Source organism: Haliotis asinina, chromosome 13 (genome assembly GCF_037392515.1).
Source record: "Haliotis asinina isolate JCU_RB_2024 chromosome 13, JCU_Hal_asi_v2, whole genome shotgun sequence".
Lineage (NCBI taxonomy): Eukaryota > Metazoa > Mollusca > Gastropoda > Lepetellida > Haliotidae > Haliotis > Haliotis asinina.
Genome location: NC_090292.1, coordinates 29,908,660 through 29,936,514, shown reverse-complemented (window position 1 = coordinate 29,936,514; position 27,855 = coordinate 29,908,660). Strand labels below are relative to the sequence as shown.

At 36.9% G+C, this 27,855-nt stretch overlaps 1 protein-coding gene across 2 annotated transcripts in view; it reads left to right on the top strand.

The window, feature by feature from the left end:
• Positions 1–340: 340 nt before the first annotated feature.
• The window catches only part of LOC137259883 (centrosomal protein of 78 kDa-like), a 157,440-nt gene continuing 129,925 nt past the window's right edge, over positions 341–27,855 (top strand). Inside the window, exons 1-6 of one of the 2 annotated variants that reach the window (XM_067797520.1) lie at positions 341–450; positions 2,435–2,628; positions 3,168–3,268; positions 7,374–7,543; positions 9,963–10,035; positions 11,599–11,702. In XM_067797520.1, coding sequence (XP_067653621.1) covers positions 2,477–2,628; positions 3,168–3,268; positions 7,374–7,543; positions 9,963–10,035; positions 11,599–11,702 — 600 coding nt within the window. In that variant the 5' untranslated portion in view covers positions 341–450; positions 2,435–2,476. Of the gene's footprint in view, positions 451–543; positions 663–2,434; positions 2,629–3,167; positions 3,269–7,373; positions 7,544–9,962; positions 10,036–11,598; positions 11,703–27,855 lie in introns of those variants that run through there. The other variant, XM_067797521.1, reaches the window with a different exon arrangement.

Here is a 27,855-nt window from a genome sequence, read left to right as displayed (position 1 = left end):
TGAAATAGTACAAACAACGTTAATGGAGAATGTGACGCTCTTAAACTTTGTTGTTGGTGAATTAGTTTTTTACTGATGATGAAATAAAATAGTATTAATAAAATGCAGTATAAACAAGTAAATAAGAGCAGAAAAAAGTGTTTCATAATAGTTATTTTTCTGATGACTTTTTTCTAATGACTTTTTTACCCGATCAACATACAGCAGTTCTTTTAGTATTAGGGGAATCATTGATATGCTCAAACATCGTAGCTTACATTGCTTGATCTCAATCGTACATGTAAGGTGTCCCAAGGATAATTCATAACATGGACACCTGCTCATTACACCGGAAGTTTTCACAATGTCCAGGAAGTGACGTCACAACTATGGCGCCAGTGTTACGGTGTTCAAATGTGAAAATAAGCGTGTTATAAACTTTCTTTTCCAGTTTCCACAAACGAAGTGAAGGTAAATCGTTCACTACGCATTTCATATACCAATAATTGTGCTATGTCCGTTGCGATTAAATCGAAACGGAAATTAGAAACACGCGTACAGACCAACAACCACCTGTCAGGTGCGTGTGCAAGCACTGACACGAACACGAAAACCGGTGTCGCCAAGTAGCAACCGTTCCCTCAATTCATTTTAAGAACGCTGAATCAAAAACAGCGGAATCCGTATGTTGCATATAACTGACAAACTTTTATACACGCCATCGTTGAATCTCAATGTAATTCCGTATTAAAGTGATGGTTTGTTATTCATATTGTCCGGTTTTCGATCATGTAAACAGATTACTGTTCTTCATAAAATTATGTTTTTGTAACACTGACATAAAGCTTTCTTGTTTTTTTCAGCATTAGTTATCGTAAGTGGGTAAGAGTTCCGTCCGTATCCCCCACTTGACATTCTACTTATTTTGATTATTTAAAGCGGGTGGAAGGTGGGGTGGGGGTGGGGCAGGAGGGCATGTTTATGATTTAGATTTAGCATTATGGTAGGGTTTAGGGTAAGCTTTCTATGAAAAAATAAGAGTTACTCCCATTCCCCATCCCGAATAACATCTATAAATTAATGTATACTGAAATTATTATCAACACAAGAACAACAATTATTGGAGAACTCACAAAAATAACTGGTACAGTTACAGAATACTGCATTACTGGATACCTTGTGTCATGTCATCCTAACACTAAGGCAAACCCTAAATCTTACCCTAACTATAAACCAAACCTTAACCCTAAACCTGACTCTAACCCTAACCAAACCTAAACATGCTTGCTTTCAAAGATGGCAGAAGGTGTCAGGTATTCTGTAATCTTACCAAATAACTAAACTTAGTAAAAGCCAAAACACTAATTACAACATGCAGTGTCAAACCACATTGAGTTACTTGTGGTAGACTGCTTAAGAAAGAAATGGGTTATGGAAGGAACTCTTAAAAAAAAAAAATCAGCAAAAAAAACCCCAACTGTTCTTACGATAAATCTTTGGCATAGAAGGATGAAAAATGGGGGTTAAGGGCAGAAATCTTTCCATATATGCAGAGTTCCAGACATCCTTGATCTCTCCAGGGAGTACGTTCCGAAAAGTCTCCACTATACCCTGGATGCATCTACGGGTCGGCCCGATAATTTTATTACCTCCCTTTGCTGGCTCAGCTTTCTCACAGTAGCCAATCAGAATGGTCGCCGTTATAACGGAACTTGCCAGTGTCAACAAAGGTAGCAGTTGCAACTGCGAAGGTTTGCTTGCCGTGCGACTCACAGTTTGGGGAAATCATACAGGCAACTTTATAGGTCCGAAACCTTTTTAAAAACATATGCAAGAAATCCATCTACCTCTTTCAGAGAATCTACGCATGGTTTGTTTGCCAAGTTTAGTCGGTTAGAGAATTTAAAAAGCGAAAGTGAGTTGTGTTTGGTTCGCTCAACTTCCCAGCGTAGACGCCTGATTGGATAAAAAGCCAGCCAAGGGAGGTAATAAATTTATCGGGCTGAGCCGTAGATGCATCCAGGGTATAGTGGAGACTTTTCGGAACGTATACCCTAGAGATATCGAGGATGAGTTCCAGATAAAATGTAACTCATGTGGGTACTGTACCCACTGTATTTTCATGGAGTAGGTATTATGAATGTTGAGCAGGTATTTCATTTTCCTTTACCAACTGCTTTCAAATATGTGGGTATTTCAGTGATTTTACTGAGCTAAGTATGGCATTGAGTAACTTTACCAAACAGGTATATACTGCCTTATCATATAATCTGAGGCAACTTAACTGTAATGGAAATAATTTCATAAAAAATCACTCATCCTATACAGACAGTACAACACTAGTCCTGTGCTAACATAACAACTTGATAGCAACTGATGTCTTTTTCATTATGCAAATGTATCATTATCCTGAAACCCACAGAATTATAGCCTTGACTGTGCTTGATATTCACAGGTGTACATTTGACTTGAATCTGTCCTGTCAGTGTCACTCAAGATGATTGAGAGCGTGCAGGTGAGACAAAGTGGAGCTTATGACTTTGAGAATCACTATGACAATCTGTGTGCATTGCAAGACTCGGTGCCACTCGCTGCGGTCAAGGCCCACCTTTGTCAGGGAGTGCTGGACATCAATGGAGATCGGGTCAGGTGAGATAATGCAGACTGTGTACTCCTGAATATAGCAATGGGCTGTTGTTAAACAGAGCAAGTCTTATTTGTAACTCTATTTGCTCGTGTTGATATGACTGATATCAGTAGACACATGGAAGGGATTCTGTTTTTCATTAGAAATCATTCTTTTTATTCTTCAGTGAAAAATGTACATCTCTCAACACTGTACAGCCATTAGGCTTGCAGTGTTGTGATGCCGAGCTCATGATGTCACAGCATTGTTAGGGCATTGTACAAAATCAGCCTCAGGAGATATCATATGATCTCACACAAACGATGTCTCCTGTGGAACACAGTTTTGGATGATAAGTTACATTATCTAGCAAGGATTTTTCTAGTAGTATACAAAAAGGGGTTTTGAACTTTGTCCCACTGGCGGCGAAGTTTGGAAAAATTAAGGGGTTTTTTTTTCAAGAGAAATGTGTTCAAGCATTCTGTAATTTTAATTACAAGTTTAATTACAAGCACTACACATGCAAAAATGTATATCTCTCTACGTCCGTGTTGTGTTTCAGGGCCAATGACTGGATGCCAATTGTGAACACACTGCGGATCAACAAGAGTCTGGAGTTTGTAGCTGTACGGAGTTACTACACGCCACCCAACGAAGAGGATGGTTAGTGTCTGTCTGTGTGTCTGTGTGTCTGTGTGTCTGTGTGTCTGTCTGTCTGTCTGTCTAGATGCCAACCCATAAGATTTTATCAAATTTATTATGAAAAACAAAAACAACCCAAAATATGTGACAATGATAGTGGTAATAATATGCAAATTTAAAAAAAATTACAGTATCTTGTTAAATAGTGTACATACCTTCTTCGGAAAAGTTAATTTTAATTTTGGCCAAAATATGCTAATTTTTGCATGCATCACTTTGTAATTGAGCTAAATTTGGTTTGTGATCTTTGCTTTTGTTCAATACCTCCAATCCAGTGATTGACATAATGAACATCAACCAACGCAAATGTGTTATGATAACAAGGTTGATCCATGGTTCACCGATACAGTGAATTGATACAAAGTTTTACATTGTCATATCCCAATGTGATACTAGTATTGCTACAGTGTTTAACTTTCAATATTGAGGATCGCTATATCTGTCAAAAAGAGGCTCAGGCTGCATAAAAAAAATAAATATTTCTTGGACATAATGTTTTCAAAAGTGACAAGGGTGGTAGAACTTTTAAAAAAATTTTAGTCAGAAAAAAAGTGATAAGGTAGGAGCACATTTTTATTTTTTGCTCTCAGAATTACAGTTTGTAAAGTTTAGCATGTCGTTCTTACAGCCACTCATTCTAATAGTGAACAAGTGGATGATTGGGATGCGGTAAAGTCAAAATTTTTGTTTTTAATTGTAATAAACGTTTGTTAGGCAAACTAATATAAGTGATGCACTGATGCCTGAGAAACATTTCACATTTCTTACTTACTTACTTACACTTACTTAGTTTCCCTTCATAAGTAAATGCTTTCTTGGAAATTCTTGCATCAAGAACTGTGCCGAAGACAGTGCTCGCATGTTATTAATATTTCAAAGTCCATGACTAAATTTTATTATCTGTTTTCCGAATAAACGTTGAAAAATGCTGGCTGAATTTGTTGAAGTACTTTAGAATGTTTTGTTTTGATTTTAAGGTGTTTTATAGTTGTTGTTAGAATGGGTGATCTTTTTGAATTTATCTTCCCTTCACTAATCCCCTAGGTGTGCTGATCCAGACAGTCCAACCTTAAACTGACAGCTCAAACCAGTGTAGCCTTCACCGGCAAAGTTCAGGCTGGTGCATGGTCAGCATATCATTCCCCTGATACATATCATGATATGTCAAGTGTTGTGTCCTGAAATATTTATTCTGGGATTCTACACCTGGGGTAGCCATGACTGCTTATATTGCAGGAATGAATCCCAGAATGGCTGTTCAAAGCAGGAGGTGGAATCAGCTGATCATTTTCTGGTCATGTTTTGTCATTTGTTGACGTTTTGCAATCGGTAATTTAAGTCTGGATCTAGATTTTTGAATGTCACACATTTAAAACTGCAGTGTATTTTCCCTTTCATATTATAGCTGATTAGGCTGCATTCGTGTAATTCACTACAGCGAGGAGCTGATGCGGTGCGCAAAATGCGAAGGTCTTGTTATATGAATTGTGTCAGGTCGTACAAGATGGGGTTGGGATTTTTGACAACACAAATATTCAGCGGGTACAGAGAGAAGTGAGAAACAATGGTCAAGTAACTGTAAAATAACAGTAGCTTACTAATATGTCAATCATCAGCAATTGGCCTAACTAAAATCTACTTTTCAGTGTTTGTAATGGTTTGTGATGTATGAAATATAAACTCACTGTAGGGATAAATGATGCCTAAAAATATTGCAAATTTCTACAATGATTGCATTTTATTTATCCTTAATTAAGGTATGAATTAAATGTTTTGTTTTTCCTAATTTTGATTAAAAGGAAATAATATTGGAATTTTCATTTATTAGATAAAATATTTCAGACACAGAAGGAGCGACACTACTAGGATAAGCACATATTCAAGGGCACTTTCCAAATTCTATTTTTCATTACAATTTAAATTGCTAGAAAATACATATATAACTTTGAATCTCTAGTATAATAAATGGCACAGTTAAGTGTTGTAAACATCAAATGGTTTACAATTTACTACAGTGTCTACATACAGCATGCCTTCACAATAATAACATTATGATAACATTCATGATAAAAAGCTCATGTTTTATATTTTAGACCCAGTTCTTAATGTTTTGTTGCAATAAACTGATTTTTCAAATTCTATCACAAAAATATTAATAAAGTCAATATCTTTTGCCACTTTACATCAACAGATATCTGCACTGTACAATGTTATAGAGGATATTTTGTTAATGTTGTCAAATAACATGTTTATTTCATTGAGTGGTCGAGTGGCGCATCCACGGGTGAACATATTAACTTTGTCAGACCACAAGATGAAATATACATGTTATTTGACAACATTAACAAAATATTCTATTTATTATGTTTTCATTATTGTTTGTAAATGATCGAGACATCAAGTAAGTTTGCAAATTCTACCCAGTAAAATAACATGTTATTCTACCCAGTAAAATAACATGTTATTCTACTCAGTGAAAATAACATGTTATTCTACTCAGTGAAATAACATGTTATTCTACTCGGTGAAAATAACATGTTATTCTACTCAGTGAAATAACATGTTATTCTACTCAGTGAAATAACATGTTATTCTACTCAGTGAAATAACATGTTTTTCTACTCAGTGAAATAACATGTTATTCTACTCAGTGAAAATATTTTTATTTTCATCAGTATTTACAGTATTTCACACTTAAAAATATAATAAATAATTTTATCTGATTACTTTACACATGCATGACTTTATTCAGTCATTGTAGATAGTATCTGTTAAATTTGTAAAAATATGAAATAAACGTATCTTCATAGAATAATTGTGAGGTTAAATTCAAACTTATGTCATCAAGAACATATATTTAATTTTAAACACATTTTCAGTATAGCACATCCTCTTGGGTGGTCAGAATACTCTGATGTTAGTTGATACAAATCTCTGTAATTGACTACTTATTTTAAGAGCTTCATGTGGTGTTAAGTTTTGTAAGAAGTGAATCAATAAATTCACATCTATGAAATGACTTACATCACTGACTAATGGACATATTTCATAAGTGGTAAATATTTTATTTCAAGCTACGGTGACGTATTTCTGCTGCAATCAACAAATTCCTTGGATAATAGGCGCATTTACATAAGTATACATAAAAATGTCAGAATTTAAAACCAAAATGGATTCTGATGAGTGAAGAAACTGCTGCTCAAAACATATATAACTAAATGTTGTGTTCTTCACAGAATTTCTTCAATTGTCAGGGATGTGTAATGATCACAAATTGTCGATAAAGATGTTCCAGGGAATACTTGTTGGTTGGAATATCTCAGATTTTATTATGTTGAGATTAGTGGTAGTATGGGAACCTGTGTCAGCCAAAGACTCTCATCGTAAACAATCGTTTTTTTAAACAAAGGTGAGCATGGCAATGTGTGAGCTGTCTTAACATGTAGCAGGTTGTTGCAGGGCACGTTGAGTCCAGAACTGGACCGGAAGCGAGAAGCTTGACTGTCACTTATAGCATTTTAAAAGGAGAGTTATCGCCCCTTGCGACAAAAATATCACCCATAAAAGATTTTAGTATTGTGATACGTATTGTATCGACACGTTACGCTTCAGTGCAGAATACATTGTCAGTGTATCATCATGACTAAAGTATTGGTGTCAAGATGTTTGTTGCAGGGCACATTGAGTCCAGAACCGGAAGTGAGAAGTTGGACTGTCGGTTATAACATTTCAAAAGGAGAGTTATTGCCCCTTATGACAAAAACATCGCCCATAAAAGATTTTAGTATTGTGATACGTATTGTATCGCCACGTTCAAAAGGAGAGTTATCACTCCTTACGAGAAAAACATCGCCCATAAAAGATTTTAGCATAGTGATATGTATTGTATCGCCACGATATGCCTCAGTGCTCAATACCTTGGCAATATATCATCATGATGTATGGTATCAAGATGTATCAGGGTTATATGCACCAGTTCTAACCCTGATCTTCACAGATCTGAGGGTTAGATATGTTGGCATAGTTCTTCTTGCCTAAAAATATATCCCCAGCACTCATTTTTCAGGGAAGAGGGCAGCAATCCAGAAACGAAAGACGCCAGCAATCAGATCAAAAGAGATTACATTCCGATTGTGCAGGGCGCTCAAGGAATGTCTGGGGGTGTCATCTGTGCTGCGGTGTCTTGAACTCCAGGGACTGCCACTCCGAGAGAGGGACATAGAGACATTAGTGAAGGTGAGATCTTAGGGACATGGAGACATTAGTGAAGGTGAGATCTCAGGGACATGGAGACATTAGTGAAGGTGAGATCTCAGGGACATGGAGACATCAGTGAAGGTGAGATCTTAGGGACATAGAGACATTGTAAAGGTGAGATTTTAGGGACATGGAGACATTAGTAAAGGTAAGATCCCAGGGATATGGAGACATTAGTGAAGGTGAGATCTCAGGGACATACATTAGTGAAGGTGAGGTCTCAAGAATATACATAAGTGAAGGTGAGATCTCAGGGACATGGAGGTAGGGTAGTTGAGATCTCTGGGACACAAACATCTCTGGGACACAAACATTAGTGAAGGTGAGGTTTCAGGGATTTAGAGACATTAGTGAATGTGAGATCTCAGGAATATTTAGACATTACCTTAGGTGAAAACTCAAGGACATAGAGACATTAGTGAAGGTGAGATCTCATGGATATAGAGACATTACCATTAGCGAAGCTGAAATCTCAGGGACATGAAGACATGAATGAAGGTGAGATCTCAGGGATAGACTTTAGTGATGGTGAGAAGTCAGGATTCCAGAGTCATGAAGGCAAGAACTCAGGGTCATAAAGACATTCGTGAGGACGAGCGCTGCAAACTTCGAGCGCTGTCCTTCCTGAACTGGCTTGTCATTAGCTCATGTTCCAAGTGTATAGTACCTTATTCCATCATCTGCATTTGTTTCAATGATAATGGTGGCGCCTGATCATGAAAATCTATGATCAAGGTCTTTATCATAATAGAACTGACCTTTCCAAACAAAATGAATGCATCAGATTATATACGTACCATCACTAGAATCATGAAGGATTTAAAAAATATCTGTTGACACTTATGTTACGTTTATTATTTGTTGTGTGATTTTTATTGCATAGTCCCACCAAGTTTAGGCGCATAATTCCAACCTAGTTCAGAAAACTGGAAATTTACAGTCATTTGTCTCAATTGCCTTGCCACCATCTGAAGGTCAGGGACACTAGAATTGGAAATTTGTTTTAAAGTCATAAATATTACAGGCTGATGATATTGAGTGCAATTTCACTTCAAACTGTGGTATTTATGTTCAAAAGTTAATGGCACAATGTCACACATTCTTGACAATATTTTGGCCTGTATTATACATGGTCCGACATATGCAGTCAATTCAGCATCCTATTGATGCACTAAAAGATTTATTATCTCTTACAAATAGCCTTAAATTGCAGTCTAAGTAAACAGTAAACTTATCCTCAGTCCTCTACTGAGTCTAACAAAACCTTATGGGAGGTCGCGTCAGGTAACCTTTGAGACTGTCCGATCAAAACAGAGCTTACCAAATCGCGAAAGTGCACATTCGCACATCCCTTATGAACTTTTTCTCTGGAAAAGGTTTGTACCCGAAAAATTCCGAATGCTATTAAGCGTACGCTCACTTCCGGGGTGATGTACACGGCGTACGTACAACCATGACAATGGTGAGTAAGCAGTCGCTGTAAATAGTGTTTTTGACAATATTTCACGGATGTTATCTTGCGGAAATATTAGCTAATGGTAAGCATGTCAACAGAAACCCCAAAGCGTATATACTGCAGGTCAAATAATTGTGTTATATGCGGATTTTTGTTTGTGGAGAAATCTGTGTCAGTGACCTGAATATTTTGAAAGTCCCTCCAATCCCTAAATCGTAGCCGTTGTCTGATTGCTTAAATCTATTTAACCGTCTCACGTTTGATTGGACGATCATTGGTCGGTCAAAGGTTACCTGACGCGACCTTCTACTAGGTTTTGTTAGACTCAGTGGTGGAGTGTAGCGAAATACACTGAGACTAAGTTTACTTAGACTGCCTTAAATTAATAACTGAACTTTGAGGTGAACAGCTTCCAAACAGGGAACACTTGCCCATATGTGGAATGTAAATACTTGCTCCTTCTATCAAAAACTTTTGCATGCGACGCGGGTGTTTCACAAACTGGTTTCAATCTCAAGTTGTGCATAAGATATACATATAGAGCTCTCCAAGGGACATAATTATGGGGATGGCTTTAGTGCAAAGTTGCATTAATTCGGGACAGTTACAGAATACCGGATACCTTGTCACATCACCTTAACCCTAACACAAACCATAAATCTTAACACAACCCTAATATCCCTAACCCTAACCCTAACCTTAACCAAACATACACTTGCTTGCTTTCAAAGATGGCAGAAACTGCCATTAATTCATTTGAACTTTTTAATGCTGTAATTTAAATACACATTTTTTTTTATCATAATATATATTATAAATTATATGGTAGCTTCAATGGGGGTGGAGAGAAATGCATTATATATTTTTAGAGAAGTGTGGTGTGATGTTGTGCCTTTAAATGTTAATTGTTTTGCTGACGTGACCATGGTTCTGTGTTTCCAGGGTTTGTCAAAGAATAGCACACTGAACCATCTATCCTTGGAGTATTGTCGAGTGGGAGGACCTGGAATAGAAGGTAAAGACTTACTTCTGATCAGTTCTGTTGCCATGTGTTCGCCTCTGCATTTGTTGTGGCCCCATTTGTGATTTGCATGCTCAGGGAGATAACTGCTTTCTTGTCTTGACTAGGACTGTGCAAATTCTGTTTTTGAAAATGCTGAAAATTTTTAATTTTGTTTTGAAAATAATTTATGCTGAGGTTCAACAAAACATTAAATCTTTCTCTGGGAAGTCTTTCAATGATGCCAAATACATAAACCATTCTCTAAATGTTCGTAGCCCTCTTAGCTTCTTAATCCCATCACGACTCTGTTTAAGAGATGCCAACCTACTTACACCAGGTGCAGCCTTAGATATAACCTCTTGATACTGTTAGTTGCCTCTTACGACAAGTTTGGTTTCCTGAAGATTAGTTCTAGCCCGGACCTTCGTAGGTGATATATCTATTGACCTTGGGAAAAGAAATGTCAGATTGCGGGTTGTATTTGGTTGTTGTTGTTTCCTATTTTTGCAGTACGTATGGAATTCGGCTGAAACACAATACACATAGTCCTTTTGTATGAATGTTTTTAAATGAAGAAACTCCTCCTCTAACATGTGAATCTACCAAGAGCTTGATCTGTCAGGTATATTTTCACATTGAGCTTGGTGAAAAACAAGGTTGTCTGCCATTGACTTAATGAAGGATCTCCCATTCTCGGGGCATAAAGAGGAAGTCACGTTATGAAGTGTAAGGAAGAGGTATCATGTCATAAAGTGCGGGAAAAGAGTTATGATTAGTCCAAGTCAAGAGAAAATCACCAATATCTGTTACATTGCAAAATTTTGATCATTCACAGACTTGGTCCACTTCCCAGAGATGCCAACCTCTACAAAATCATAGTCGCTACGAATTTTAACTTCAAACTACGCCAATATGATTCCTCTACAAGTCCCACGAAAATTGAATAAAATGCATCAAACTTCAGATATAATAGACAAAAGCATATATTTTCAACGATGAAATACATTTTCGCACTTCATGTACCTTCCATTCATCATATTTAATGACATATTTGAACTGGAATGACTGCAAGTAATAAACGTAATTTTAGCAAACCTGATTTCAATACCTTTGCAATTTGACACATTAAATTCCCGCGGAAATAATTTAATCACATGACCGTAATATCATTCATTTTATTCAGAGAATCCATCATGATTTTGTTTATTTAATTAACTACTAATTTTATGGTCAATAGGCAATCCAGCCAGAAAACGTGTTGACCGCAACACTTCCTAGTTAACAGTCAGTGATGTAAACAACCACTAAGTTTTGTGCATCGGCGATCCAGGCAGATTACGTGTTGACTGCAACAATTGGAAACCTGCAAGAATAGGAAACAGACCTATACAATGTGTGAAGTCCAATTCTGTTTTCATAATGGTGGACTGTTGTCAGTAATGACCGAGACAGTCGCGACATAAAAACCAAGACAGTCACTGATAACAAGTAGCACAAATGCTGCTATGTTGGTGTTGGCAAGAAATATACAAATGAATCGGCTGAAAGTGAAAAGATAATACCCAAATGTTTCAGTTTTGTGTCATGGCATCAAGAACTGCACCAACCTCAGCTCTATTAATCTCACTGCCTGCAGCCTTACCTCCCAAGGAGCAGAGTGTCTCGCACAGGTCATCAAGGTAGGTAACTCTTGATATCATAACTTGCACTATGGGAGCAGATTGAGCTCCTCTAGGTCTTGCTCAGGATCCAGTTACCTATTGGCCTGGATCCATTTACGTCTTGCCCTGGATCCTTTTACGTCTGGCCCTGGATCCAGTCATCTCGTGCCCTTTAGCTATTTAATGATTTAGGTATTTCTCAGGCAGGAAGATATCTGTGTATAGTTATTTCCGTGGAATTCCACAGAACTGTGGAATGCCACATTAAACAGAATTCCATGCATCTGCACAAGAGGATGATCTTTATTTCACTTTAACAATATTTGTATTTTGATATTTATGTTGAATTCTGTAGAACTGTAGAATTCCATGTTGGTACAGAATTTGTGATGTTTCTTTCTTCATTTCAGAGTATAAACATTTGTGTTTTGATATTTCTTTGGAATTCTATGGAACGATGGAATTCCATATTGATACAGAATTCAGTGCATCTCTATGTTCATTTCTGAGTATATACATTTATGTTTGATATATCTTTGGAATTCTATAGAATTGTTGAATTCCGTATTTACAATAGAATTCGATGGATCTCTATCTTCATGTCACAGTATAATCATTCTATTTTCTGTGGAATTCTGTAGAACTTTTGAATTCCATATTGATACAGAATTTGATGCATCTCTATGTTAATTTCAGAGTATATACATTTGTGTTTTCATATTTCTTTGGAATTCCATACTAACCCTAGTTCATGTTTCTGAACAAGAAAGTAATGAGTTGTATCATATGAGAGTATCAATATTTGCATTTTGATGTTTCATGAAGAATTCTGTAGAACTCCTTGGAACCATTGATTCCATATTCTGTACATCAGGCTGTCGTTGTGACATTCTTATTTTCAGAGGTCTACTTTTAATATGTCCCAGAGTTTCATGGAATGGTCAGAATCCTTCCTCTGTTCAGAATGTGTGAATATTTCAAATGTGTTCATTTCAGAGTTCCAGTTCAGTAATTGAACCGTTTCCACTAAATTCCATCTAACTCCTGAACTCTGTGGATCCAGGATCTGCAGAGTCAGTAATTATGCAGTCAAGTCTTGTTAATCCGACCCCCATTTATGCGACATATGGCTTTATCTGACGCTTTGGTTGGTAACAAATTGAATAAGTGTAATTTAGCCTCATTAATCCGACAATCCCGCGTTCTGATTCTGACAACTCCAATTAACAACCAACTGTCGTAATCACTAAATAATTAGTCTGTTAATCAGACATTGAGATTAGCAATACGTGTGAACAGTTACTCATGAATACATTGCCATGTGCCACTCAAGATGTTATGATACGTGAGGATTATTGAGGATTATGAACGCAAATTCTGCCATCTGATGAACATCATATATAGCTGTTGTAAAACAGCAAGTGAAGTCTATTTATAGCCTGCCGAGGGAGCGGCTGTTTTGTCGTTTTTTGTTTAGACCCATGTTTAAATGCAAGCATTGATAAAGGTTTCATAAATGTGTACTGAAAATAGGAATTTTATATTTTTGTTTGAGATTATCTGTTTCATCAGAGAACTGAATATGCGAGTGAGTTGAAATGTAATGTCACATTGTCAGTATTTCTGCCATATCATTACCACACTGAATAAGTAACGCCCATGTTTCCATGGAAACTGAGAGAAGCATCAGTGTGCAGTACCTGGTATTTGAAATTGTTTTTTCAGAGTATAGTTTACTGACTTTGATGGTTTTCTGTTCACTCCATTTCTCGATCCTGTTTGAATAGATTTCTGGTGTACACTATAGTGTATACATACAAAGCCAAAGCCTGGATTTAAATGGAGATAAGGACTATATTATGGAAAGAAATGAAAAATATGCAACACAAGGCAGGAGATGCTTCAGTAAATGTAGCAGACATCCAGTATTAAAATCGGTTATGCAAACAGATGCCAATTTTATCAACATTTAAACAAAATCCAGCAAGATTTCCCGAATGCAACCATTTCTGTCAAAGACCAAACTGGTAGCATTTCAAGACAGAATGGGTCAAATTGCAAGGCCGGTTATAAAACTTTTCTGATTTCAAGCAGTGTCCGCATTTAGCTTTACGTGATTGCGACACATTGTGGTTTCCTTTGTCATGTTTGGAGAACAGAACAGCAGCGAACCATTTCTGTTAAAGTTGATTGGTCAAAATTGCATACATGTATGTGTGTATGTAAACATGGTTTCACTGAAACAAATTACAAATGAGACTGCCTCCACGACTTTTAAACAAAATGCTGTATGAATAATGAACAAACTACTACTAGTATCACTCATTTGTTTTGTCATAGTCATGCGACATTAAATCCCATTCAGTACTCTAAATATACTCAGAAGTTTTTCTGGTACTCCTGTATGGGAAAAATAAGAAGTACTCCCTCACTATGACTGAATGATTACCGTATATACCCATGTATAATGCGAGTTTTTTGTACCTGGAATGAGGGGTCAGGAAGGGGGGTGGCATTATACATGGGGTATAAGATCTTACGTTTAAAAAGTATAAAAACAACAACGCATGACAAAACACTTTTATATTGGCGCCAGTGATGTGCTTCATCCGTGGTCGCATTATACACAGGGTATATGATTTATCCTCGATTTTGAAGGGGTGTAGAAGTGGGTCGCATTATACGCGGGTATACACTGTACCTTACATCAGTAATTCTTCAGACATGATTTCTGTCTCGACATGTATCATAGTGTTATGGTTGTCTGCAACACAGACGTCGATTACCAGATTCAGTTCTACGGGTCTTTGCCTTTGTTTGCCTTAAACCCTGAAAAGCTACAAGCCCCAAAGACCCAGAACCATAAAAAGTTGTGGGTCCCAGGCCCCTATTCTCGAAACATTCGTAGCCCTAAGAATTCTTAACTTTGATCGTGGCCTATATGTTAAGAATGAGCTTAAGAAGTTTGTAGGGACGAACGTTTCAAGAATAGCCAGCCTGATCAGTTTATGTAGGCCTTATGTCTTAATATGGAAATCAGGGATTGGAAAGAGAACTTTGACAATGGGCCATTTTCAGAATTGTCAGCCATTTTCTGAATTTAGAATGGCCCACTGCCCTTGTATCAATCGTAAACTTCCAAATTTTAATGGGCCATTTTTATATCAATGTGCAAAATGGCCCATGGCCCCTGTCTTTCTTAATCCCTGGAAGTAATACACTTAGTTTTCGAGGATGAAAACGCAGTTGACCGTAAGGACCAACAGAAAAATCTATAGGCCTGAGTGTTTTTTAGGTGGCTTCAGGCCGACATTAATTTCGAAATTGTGGTCTTTGCGGGTAATACGAGGGTATTAAAATGGTGTTTGAAATGTATGTTCGGGTAAATCATCGTTCTTGTGGAGAAAATATCAAGTGAAGTTGTTCATGAATAGAGAGTATTGATGATTTCAGTTGAAAACTTTGTTCAGACTTCTTGCAGGAACATTCAGAGACCATTCTTTGGAAGTTCATTTGACATACCTGATTTAAATGTGCCATAGTTTGATATTCTCACTCTTGGCTGTGAGGAAGTAAGATGTGCCTAGTGAAGAGAGATGTTGAGGCAGTAAAATCAGCCTTTTCATAAAGGGAGATAACTGTTGTAACCTCAGTTTGACTTTCCTTGATGGCTCTGGATAATGGACAGCGTTCAGTAATGTCTTTAAGTTGAATGTTTTGACAAATAATTTCTGGAGATTCCTGATACATATTGCGAGTGCAGGAATAGAATAGTGAAATATAGCTGTGTCATCCAGCTTGAGTAAAATCAGCTTGTAAGAAGCATTTCATGGTGAATAATTTCTGCGTTTGTGTTCTATTTTTAAGTATTATTTTTATTGTTTTTTTAAATGTTTGCTGATCTTTTTTGTGAGCTGAAACAAACGTTATTACTGACATCATTTGAAGACTGCCTATATGGCCATGTGGATTGAGTGTTTGCCAGAGAGTGGAATGTTGGTGGTTTGATCCCCTGTCAAAAGCTGTTCTGAGATGGTATCATACTTTCTACCTCTTGGCATTAGGAGAATGACCCAATGTTGGCTCTGTTTCTGTCTGTTTTAGGGTTTGATTTGCTACTTGCGCTGGTGCAACACAATATTACCAAGTACAGTCTAGTCATGAGTCTTAACTTGCAAAGGCTGGAAGTCAAGTTTTGGGAAATAAGTCAACAATAGATCTAACATTATAAACATATTTTCAGTTTCTTCTAAACTTTGTACAGTTGTGGCACCGAAACAATGCTACTTATAGACATGTTTCGACGATGATGGCTCGTGTGAACAGGGATTAGCGGTATTGTCGTGTTGCTATGGTTTCTTGGCTACTACATGAAGGAAATATTTTTATGTGCACCGAAACCTCTGATGTTTTAACACACTGAAATGTGGCTGCTGTAATTAGATTTATATCTGAAGTTGCACCTGGTGCTAGTAGGTTAACATCTCTTAAATGGAGCCCTGCCTGAAACACTGACATTCACAGGACCTTTAATACTTTGTTCATTAATTCTGTATTCTGACACAAAAGCCAAGATAATTTAACTGAACAGATCAACAACTACTGATCCCTGAAGATCATCTTCTTGATCTTCAACAACTATGCTCATTGTAAGAGGTGAGCCATACACCGCGAGACCATGTAGTGATCTTTTTTCACAACAGTATAAACCACTAACAACCAATCCAGCCATGTTTGTTAGGCAGTTTAAAATTCATCCTCAACAACACATGTTTGTTGTTTGTTGGGTGACTAATGGCATCGGGTGACACAATTTGACTATGACAGCTCTTGCAAACAGGAATCAGCTGCATTGCAGTGTTGCTATGGTTTCATGGGCACTGCAGGTTTTTCATCTTGACCTGAGCCACTCTGTATACGGATGCCCCGAGAGGTCAAATGGCAGAAACAGCTGGTCGATTTGACTTCATTAAATAGGGGAGGAGCAGAGAATGCTTTTTTATTGTTGTAGTCGTGGGAAACATGCACACATGAATTTGTTACACAACTTGTCCCGAAAAAAAACACTTCTGAAAAAAATCCCAATCATTTCACATTTTATTTGTATTGTTTTTACAGTCATAAGCTGTAATTGTTTAAAGAAAGTTAGTACATTCATGAACGGCGACCTTGTCTCGGCTGTTTGGACATGTTGACAATCAGCTGACAAAGGCGCACGTCTTCACTATAATAGACCCAACCATTTGTGACACGGTCACACAATGCATTAGTATTCACTTGATCAAGCTGAACAACCTGTAGATCACAGAAATCTGTTTATGTGCACTGAAACCTCTGATGTTTTAACACTAGAATTTGGTTGGTGCAACAAGGTTTATGTCTTAGGTTGCACTTGGTGCAAGTAGGTTAACACCTCTTAAATCAACCACGGATTAACCTAGATTACACAGACACCCATCAATTTGGGTAACCCTGACCTTATTTTGAAGGTTACCATGACATTTTGACCACTTTTCAAACTTTTGTTATGCATTGGTGTACCTAATGTCTTCAAATTGGCTGACAGCCTTCATTGGGGAGTGTGCAGACACCTGTTGATTTGGGTGACCTTGACCATATTTTTAAAGGTCATCCATCTCTTTGACCGTTTACCAAACTCCTCGTAACATGTTATTTCATGAACTTTTGTACCCAAAGTCTTCAAATTTGATGGCTGCCTACATTTAGGAATTACACTGACAGCAGTTGATTTGGGTGATTGTGACCTTATTTTCAAGGTCACTATGACTCTTTGAGCACTTCAAAGTGTTGTTAATATGAGATCACATAAACTGTTGTACCCATTGTCTTCAAATTTGGTGACAGCCTACACTGGGGAATTAGGCAGACACCAGTCCATTTGAGTGACCTTGATCTTATTTTCAATGTGAGCATGACGCTTGCTCCCTTTTTCAAACTTATGTGAACATGACATCTCATAAAATATTGCAACCAGTTTTTCTTCTGTTTTGTCGACAGCCTAGATTGGGTGATTTATTATGCAGACACCAGTAATTTCATGCATCTTGAATGGGACCAAAAAGTGAAAAGTAGTGAATATGTTATAAATACTTGATTCTTCTTTAGTGGCAGGGACATTGCCATATGAGTGGCAAACACCTGTTATTTATCATTATTTCAGTAGGAAAGCTTTATAAAACTCTTATTATTTCACTTTCATGTTAGAAGCCACACATGCTGTGAAGATCTGCAGGTTAGAATTGCCTTCTCTAAGAGGTGACGTTAATGCAGGTGAGCAAGTGAGTGAGTTTAGTTTTACGCCACACTTTGGCAATATTTGATATAAGTTATATATATAAGTTATATGGCGGTGGTCTGTAAATACCTATGAGCCATTCGCTAGGAGGTTCAATCTATGTCACCACTTATAAAGGTCTGGCTGAGAATATTTGCTGGCCTTCAATAACCCATGCTTGTCATAAGAGCCGGCTAACGACATCGGGTTGCTGACTTTGTTGACACATGTCAACAGTTCCCAGTTGTGCAAATTGATGCTCATGCTGTGGATCACTGTATTGTCTGGTCCAGACTCGATTATTTTTACACTGCCGCCAAAATGCTGCAATATTGCTAAATGCAGCATGAACCTAAACTCACTCACTCACTCAGTCACCTAAGTCTTATTGCACACCGAATTCCTCTCTATACATACATGGAAATCCTCCAGGAAGGTCTACAAGGTCCAACCTTTAGCATTAACCAAACTGGTTCAATCTAGCGGACTAGCGCTAACTTCTACCCAGCTATAATCGGATCAAACGACTGTTATTGATAATGTTTTCCTAGACCAGATGTTTCCCTGAGCTCTAAAATGTCAGTGCAGGAGCCGTTATGCTGTAAAGCATTCTCGTTGCGTTTGTGATAGTCGTGAGTCAAGTCATGTGCTGCTAGTTACACTCATGAAGGAACTATGTAATTGGATGGACAACTAATATTAGCTGGAAGTTATTGGTAGCAGACTCAAGACATGGTTGTGGATGAATCAAGTATTTATTTATTTGTTTGTTTTTATCTTTATTTATTTATTTATTTATTTATTTATTTATTTATTTATTTATTTATTTATTTATTTATTTATTTATTTATTTATTTATTTATTTATTTATTTATGCCACACTTTGCAATATTCCAGACAGTTAACGATTCTGGACCGAACAATCCAGTGATTAGAGGCATTGTCCTCCATCTATACAATTGGATATGATGACAACAAACAGACTAAAAAATTGGTCTGTAAATAATTGAGTCTTGACCAGACAATCTAGTGGTCAGCTGACTGAGCATCAGTCTGCAAAATTGGGACTTGTCAGCCAAGTCAGCAAGCCTGACCACCTGATCCACCTCAGCCTGTTCCTAACCCAGATCCTCAAAGAACTGTCATTATAGTGTGTTATATAACTGAAGTAGTTTGTCTGTGGCAAACTCACTCACTCATTCACTCACTCACTCACTCACTCACATCTGATACTAGCTTACGACAGTTTGTTGCAAATAAGCTCACCCACTCACACACACACTGAGTGAGTGACTGACTCTAACTCACTGACTGACTGACTGACTCACTTTTTCACTAACTCCCTCACACGCTTGCTCATTCACTCAAGCATGCACTGACTTACTGACTGACTGACTGACTGACTGACTGACTGACTGACTGACTGACTGACTGACTGACTGACTGACTGACTCACTCACTCACTCACTCACTCACTCACTCACAGTAAACAAGTATTATGATGATTCCTCAGGCTGTTAAATCCAAATCCACTGTCACATTCTGACACCTGCAAGAGATTCTAAGCTCATAGAAATCCTGAACGATGAGCAAACATGGTCATCATGCAATCTTAAAACAATTTGCCAAGTTTCCCCCGAGCTCTGATCCTGTTTTATTGACAGTCTTCTGCCAGAACACATCCCCTTATTAGAAGTATGGCCATTCATTGAAAAAAGGATAAGTCAAGAAAAGGCAATTTGACGTTTTAGTAGTAAAACAGGTTCTATCATAGCCTAAAGCAACTTCTCTTCATAGGATGTTAACTGTGTTAAGGAAATTTGAACCACCAGTGTCTAAGGGTTAAGCTTCTTAAACAGAATCGATGACACCACGAGGGTGAACATTTCTCAAGGACTTTGGTTCTTTGGCAGTCTTGATACAGAATGAGTCATTTTTTATATGCTTGGAGCTTTTAAATGAAAAGAGCTTGAAAGAAAGTTTAAATGAGAAGAATGAGTGGTTTCACACTACCTTTAGCAATGTTCCAGCAAAATATCACATCGAGGGACTTCAGAAGTGTGCTTCACACGATGCACCTACTTTGGGAATCAAACTTTGGTCTTCAGCGAGGCAAGCAAACACTTTCACCACTAGACTACCCTGTCATCTTTCAATGAAAGTTTTTGTTTGCTTTTGGTGAATCTTCTACTGACTGCTTTATGTCACTTTTAGCAGTATTGCAGCAGTAACAAGGCTGGGAACAACAGAAATAGGCATTACACGTAATCATGTGGGGATTTGAACCTGGTTCTTCAGCGTGATGATTCTTCGCTTTAACCATGGGGCTAAACCACTGACCCATGGAGTCTTTGAAGGGCATTTGTTGAATTGCTTGTTTCTTTGGGAGGGATTTAGAAAGTTGGGACTGCACGCGATGCTTGTTAGATTCTTCAATGAAGAGTTGTCTCATTGTGATATAGATGTTGTTGATCCATATGTTGTCATTCTTCCCTGTCTGTGAGCCTCATCCTTGTTGTTGGAGACAACTCGGGATTGTTTGGTCAAGCTCATTGACTTGCTTGACTCGTATCATTATATCCCAGTTGTGTAGAGCGATGCTCACTGGATTGTCTAGTCCAGTCTCAATTATTTTCAGATCGCTGGAATATGGGTGGAATTTAGTAGTTCAGTGCTGCATTACACAGACACAGACTGATGGATGGAGGGGCGGACATACACTCTTGCATCAGAAGCTTGCTGTTCAGTGGAACATTTGTCTTCGAAGAAGCCAGTCTTTCAGCTATTCAGTGCAAGATAATATTAAAAAGCAGAGACTGCAATGAATGGAACATTAAAGTAGAGCATTAATCGTGCTTGAATGGACTTCATATTGTCAAGGGATGCGTTTTGTTACGATAAGTGAACCTGCGACATGAACGGCTTCACCATAATGAGCTTTCAGTGTTCTCGTTTTACATGAATTCTTCAGCCTTTTGGTGTTCCACACACAAACAGTTCTATTAACGTATCACAACCTCTGATATTTAAAACTAATTAGAAAATCCATTTTCAATCAATACAAAATTTGACAAAAACATTAGATAATGCAATATGCAAATTTCACTTCAAACCCCCAACGAGTTTTGTTTAAGCCCAATGAGAACTTATGCCAGGAAATGAATTGTGTCCTGGAAAAAGAGGAAAAAGTTTTTCAAGCTTCCAGCAAGTACATTGCATCAGAACAAGGCTCTTCCTCTCATTAAAACACTCAATAGTCCATATTCTATCCAACAGGCATTTGTTAGGCTACATTCAATAAAAGAAAGTGCTTTTTAGACAACCCTGGAGCGATGGAGAGGAGAAAATCTTCAATAAGAGGGGCTATTTTCATTCAGTGTGTAGACTGGTACTCTACCAGTCAATTTGTAATACATCGTGATGTTGAAAACAGTTCATTGAGGCCCTAGAATGTCTTGGAGGAAGTGTTTTTTTGTCTGACTAGTTTTGGGTAAAATGTTTGGCATGGGAGTGTTACTTAGACTTGAAATTCAAGAGTGTTAAGGGTGAGAAACAGTTTTAATTTTGTAACATGCATTTGATTCTCAGCTTTGTTCTGTTTCTTTTGGTGGTAATGTTTTTATGATAGCTTGTAGATTAAAAATAATGGATAACTTTCGGTAACAAATGGATAACTTTATGTAAAAAACATATGATACATTTTCTTTATTTAAGGATTGACTGTGTATTTCTTTCGTTGCATTGAAGTATGAAACTAAAAACCAATGTGCAAACTGTATGAATCCGCATTATTAACGTTCACGGATAATTTTGAGTTGTTTGTTTATGTTAACCACGATGTATCACTTCAATCTTTACCCAAAGTTCATTAAGGTACCCGAGTACAAGGGAATTCCCTCACTGTGTAAAGGTATTCCCCAACAATCCTCAGGTCCGAAAGTAGTCCGGTTCAGTGGGCATGGCTTATTTTCTTCAGATTCATTGGGAAATGAACTCAAAAGAAATGTTCCCAGTTAACCAATCAGATTTCCAGAATTTTAATGAACACAAGAAAAATTTAATTATTGATGAATCACTTTAGAAATAATAACAGCTGGAACCGTAATTGAAGCTAAATTCATAGGCGATAACTTTATCAAATTTAACTTCATAGAGAATAACTTTATCAAATATAGCTTCAAAGATAATAGCTTTGTCAAAAATGACTTTATCAAATATAACTTCATACACTTTATTAAATGTAACTTGATAGATGATAATTTACCAAGTATAACGTCATAGACCGTAACCTTATCAAGTATAACGTCTTAGACAATAACTTTATCAAGTATAACTTCATAGAGCGTAGCCTTATCAAGTACAACGTCTTAGACAATAACTTTATCAAGTATAACTTCATAGAGCGTAGCCTTATCAAGTACAACGTCTTAGACAATAACTTTATCAAGTATAACTTCATAGAGCGTAGCCTTATCAAGTATAACGTCTTAGACAATAACTTTATCAAATATGACTTCATAGACCGTAACCTTATCAAGTATAACGTCTTAGACAAGAACTTTATCAAATATGACTTCATAGACCGTAACCTTATCAAGTATAACGTCTTAGACAATAACTTTATCAAATATGACTTCATAGACCGTAACCTTATCAAGTACAACGTCTTAGACAATAACTTTATCAAATATGACTTCATAGACCGTAACCTTATCAAGTACAACGTCTTAGACAATAACTTTATCAAATATGACTTCATAGACCGTAACCTTACCGTAACCTTATCAAGTACAACGTCTTAGACAATAACTTTATCAAATATGACTTCATAGACCGTAACCTTATCAAGTATAACGTCTTAGACAAGAACTTTATCAAATATGACTTCATAGACCGTAACCTTATCAAGTATAACTTCTTTGACAAGAACTTTATCAAATATGACTTCATAGACCGTAACCTTATCAAGTATAACGTCTTAGACAATAACTTTATCAAATATGACTTCATAGACCGTAACCTTATCAAGTAGAACTTCTTTGACAAGAACTTTATCAAATATGACTTCATAGACCGTAACCTTATCAAGTACAACGTCTTAGACAAGAACTTTATCAAATATGACTTCATAGACCGTAACCTTATCAAGTATAACGTCTTTGACAAGAAGTTTATCAAATATGACTTCATAGACCGTAACCTTATCAAGTATAACGTCTTAGACAATAACTTTATCAAATATGACTTCATAGACCGTAACCTTATCAAGTATAACTTCTTTGACAAGAACTTTATCAAATATGACTTCATAGACCGTAACCTTATCAAGTATAACGTCTTAGACAATAACTTTATCAAATATGACTTCATAGACCGTAACCTTATCAAGTATAACTTCTTTGACAAGAACTTTATCAAATATGACTTCATAGACCGTAACCTTATCAAGTATAACGTCTTAGACAATAACTTTATCAAATATGACTTCATAGACCGTAACCTTATCAAGTAGAACTTCTTTGACAAGAACTTTATCAAATATGACTTCATAGACCGTAACCTTATCAAGTATAACGTCTTAGACAATAACTTTATCAAATATGACTTCATAGACCGTAACCTTATCAAGTATAACGTCTTAGACAAGAACTTTATCAAATATGACTTCATAGACCGTAACCTTATCAAGTATAACTTCTTTGACAAGAACTTTATCAAATATGACTTCATAGACCGTAACCTTATCAAGTATAACTTCTTTGACAAGAACTTTATCAAATATGACTTCATAGACCGTAACCTTATCAAGTATAACTTCTTTGACAAGAACTTTATCAAATGTGACTTCATAGACCGTAACCTTATCAAGTATAACTTCTTTGACAAGAACTTTATCAAATGTGACTTCATAGACCGTAACCTTATCAAGTATAACTTCTTTGACAAGAACTTTATCAAATATGACTTCATAGACCGTAACCTTATCAAGTATAACTTCTTTGACAAGAACTTTATCAAATATGACTTCATAGACCGTAACCTTATCAAGTATAACTTCTTTGACAAGAACTTTATCAAATATGACTTCATAGACCGTAACCTTATCAAGTATAACTTCTTTGACAAGAACTTTATCAAATATGACTTCATAGACCGTAACCTTATCAAGTATAACTTCTTTGACAAGAACTTTATCAAATATAACTTCATAGACCGTAACCTTATCAAGTATAACTTCTTTGACAAGAACTTTATCAAATATGACTTCATAGACCATAACCTTATCAAGTATAACTTCTTTGACAAGAACTTTATCAAATATAACTTTATCTTATATAACTTCTTTGACAATAACTTTATCAAATATAAAGGACAAAATAAGCTAGGAATATTGGTACTTTTATGATTGATATTTCATCAGGTTGTCAATGAATATATAGATCATTATTCATTTATTCAAAATTTCAAAATTTACATATATCCCTATATGCTGAAGGCACTCACAGACGAGTGGTGACAAAATTTGGATTGGATTACGAACAAACATTTTATCCTGAACATATTCAGATACAGCCTATATATTAGATCCTAACTTTGTGTATTGTCTGAGTAAAAGAAAAACATTATTTCACATCTATAGTTTATGAACAATATAATAGATGACACAGTTGTGATATCGTCATCAATATTATTTCCCATCGACGATATATCTGATTGTCAATCTTTTTAGGCAGCGACACAAACACCTATCATCATTGTGTCGACAATGTGACGCGCTATGTCAAATGGTGGCCATGCTGTAGCACAACACATCAGCTGTCTTGGTATGATATTCTTCGTGTCATGATGTCATGTGGGCATGTAAACCAGACCTAAGGTGATGTACGAGTCAATAATATGAGAGCAGACAAGCAGTAAACAGTGGCTTGTAGGATGTGTCTTGTCAATGTGTTGTGATGCTTGACTCCACAAGGAAGGACAGAAGCCTTAACAATTGTTTCATGAATCAAAATGTATTACAATATTCATGTCACTATTTCGATACACATCATGGTACCTGTTTTTGTGGCATATTGCATAAACTGAGTTACATTTTAAACATAAATGAATCAAATTTTGTAATTCTCCATGAAAAAAATCAACATTTTCTATTTTCAGAGATTAAAAAGTTCTGTTTTCCCATCTTTGGGCATGAAAAATAATCATTAGTAACTCTCATAGCATAAAAAAAACTCCAAAACATGATACAATTGCAAAATGTAAACGCATCAAAAGTTGTTTTGTCTCAGAAAAGGGCAAAGATATATCAGTGCATCTTGGCATCCCTAGTTATCTAAATATAGCCCCAACAATATGCAGCTTTTAAACAAGCTATTATAATAATTCCTGGAAATCAATTCCAGAATGCTTTATGGGCCAGGTATACACGCTGGCTGAAGACAGGTAGTTTCTGGCTGGTGTGTCGATGTCTTATCAGCCAATTACGGAGTGGTACCCATTGTGAGGCTGAAGTCACCATCCTCCGATCCTCTGAAAGCTCATCTTACACACGTTACAGAAGGTCAGCTACATCTTTATTGGAGAAAGTTGAGAGTGTCCGATATCGCACACAGATATTTTCTGTCCTTGTCCTCAGATAATGTAACATAGACACCTTCATTTCATAAGTAGAAGGTGAAGGTTGTTGTGTCTTGTAGTGGACATGGGTGAAGATATCGGTCAAAATGATTACCTTCAGTGAATGAATGAGTTAGTTTAGTTTTACGCTGCGTTTAGCAATATTCCACTGTGTGCAAAATAGAGACTGTGACTGTGGAGATTTTCTGGTCCGACTGGATTTTTATTAGCCATGAGTGGTCCAGTGTCTATTTTGCTCACTGATTCCAGCAATATCTCTGCTGGGAACTCCAGAAATGGGCTTCACACATTGTACCCATGGGGGGAAGCGAGGTCAGGTCTCGAACTCGTTCGTGACAGACAAATGCTTTAACACTTGAGCTACCCCACTGCCCCATTATGTAATCATACATGAATCATCAGTGTTTAAAAAAGGGTTCCTTGCTTTATGTTTCATTTTTTTGTCTTTGATTTAAATACTACTAGATCAAACCCAGGGATCTCTGAAAGCCCATGTGTTTTATTTACAATGAATTTGTGAAATGATTAAAGAAAGACAAAAACTAGGTAAACATATTTCTGATAAAAAAGAAAGTCATCCAACATTTTGCATGTACACTCTTTCACACATAAAAGATTGGCATGTAAAGGTGGGGTAGCCTAGTGGTTAAAGCATTCGCTCGTCACGCTGAAGACCCGGGTTCGATTCCCCACAATGTGTGATGTCCATTTTCTGGTGTCCTACTTTGTGATATTGCAGGAATATTTCTAAAAGCGGCGTAAAACTAAACTCACTCACACTTCACTGGTATGATAAGGAACTTGTGTATGAGCAAATGGTGAATAATGTTGTCAATACGTCTTCCTTGCACAACTAACAAAAATTCTTTTTTTTTTTTTTCTTGTCACTGGGAATTTAAAAATCATGTTTGAAAAGTGGACATTTAATGAAAAAAGTGATATTTTAATTTGCAAGCATATATTGTAGATGAATCATAGGAAAAGCCTAACAACAATTGATCATTATCAATAAAGTAGACATTGAGTTTTCTCTGTGGCAGAGTTTGCTTATCACAATCAAAATTTGTTTTAAAATGAGTTGATTATTCCCTTGTTTGTGTACACAACCCAGATTAGACTACTGCTCACCACCTCATACTTCAGGCTGGCTTACTGTTTCAAGCTTCGTGAACCTATTCACTATGCATGCTTTATGAGTGCAGTACAGCATAGCTGTTGAAACCACTTTTCCCAACCAGCTCTGGGGGAAAACTAGTGAATCGTTTGAACTCTGATTTCGCTGGCTTTTATTCATTGCAGGCTTTTTTTTCAAGTTTATAGATTGAAATGGCATTTTTGATGATTTGTTTCAGGTAGTGAATATCAAAAGGTATCAGAATTGACAAAGTTGTGACCTTTAAAATTAAATGTAAAATTATACAAGTGAGGGAGTGAGTTGAACTATACAGTCACATTGATAGTTTTTCAGCAATTTCATGGGGCAGTTGGGTAGCCTAATGGTTAAATCCATAGCTCATCGTGCCGAAGATCTGGGTTCGAATCCCCTCATGGTTACATTGTGTAAAGCCCGTATCCTTATAATGTCCCCTGCGGTGGTATTCCTGGAATATTGCTAAAAGCGGCGTAAAACCAAGCTCAGTGAGTCAGTCAGTCAGCCATATCGTGACATACATTTATATGAAAAATACGCTGGAGCCATAGATATATCAATGGTTAGGCTGGATGTGAGTAGAGGAAAGGTGCTGTATTCCTTTGTTGAAAGGGTTATTTATATCTCAGTGTAAGAGGAGGAAACACTCCCTGCTGCATTTTGGAGACATTGACTCCGCACCCAATGAATCTCACAGCGGTGTTAATTTCACAGGTGCCTGCCTGCTGTCACTCTCACTAGTCACTGCTATTGATTACCCACTTCCAATTTAGCCAGCTGATTACAAAGAAATTGAGCACTCTCTCGTTAATTACGATTTTTTTTCAAATGTCTTTTTTCCCAAATCCGTATCCACCTTGTTCCATCATTTCAACATGGTTGGTAAATCTGTCTTTTAATTAGCCCGCTGTTGCAGTAAATTATACGAGCGGCCTATTACAGCGGGAGCAGAGAGCGTCGTGAGGACATCCAGATGGTTGTGTCGGGATAACAGCTTCCGATGACTCCTGTCATTAACTCAAGTCACGGCAGAACTTGCGTTAATGTTTTATATGCCATTTTCTCGAAAAGCTTCTTTGATCTTGGGA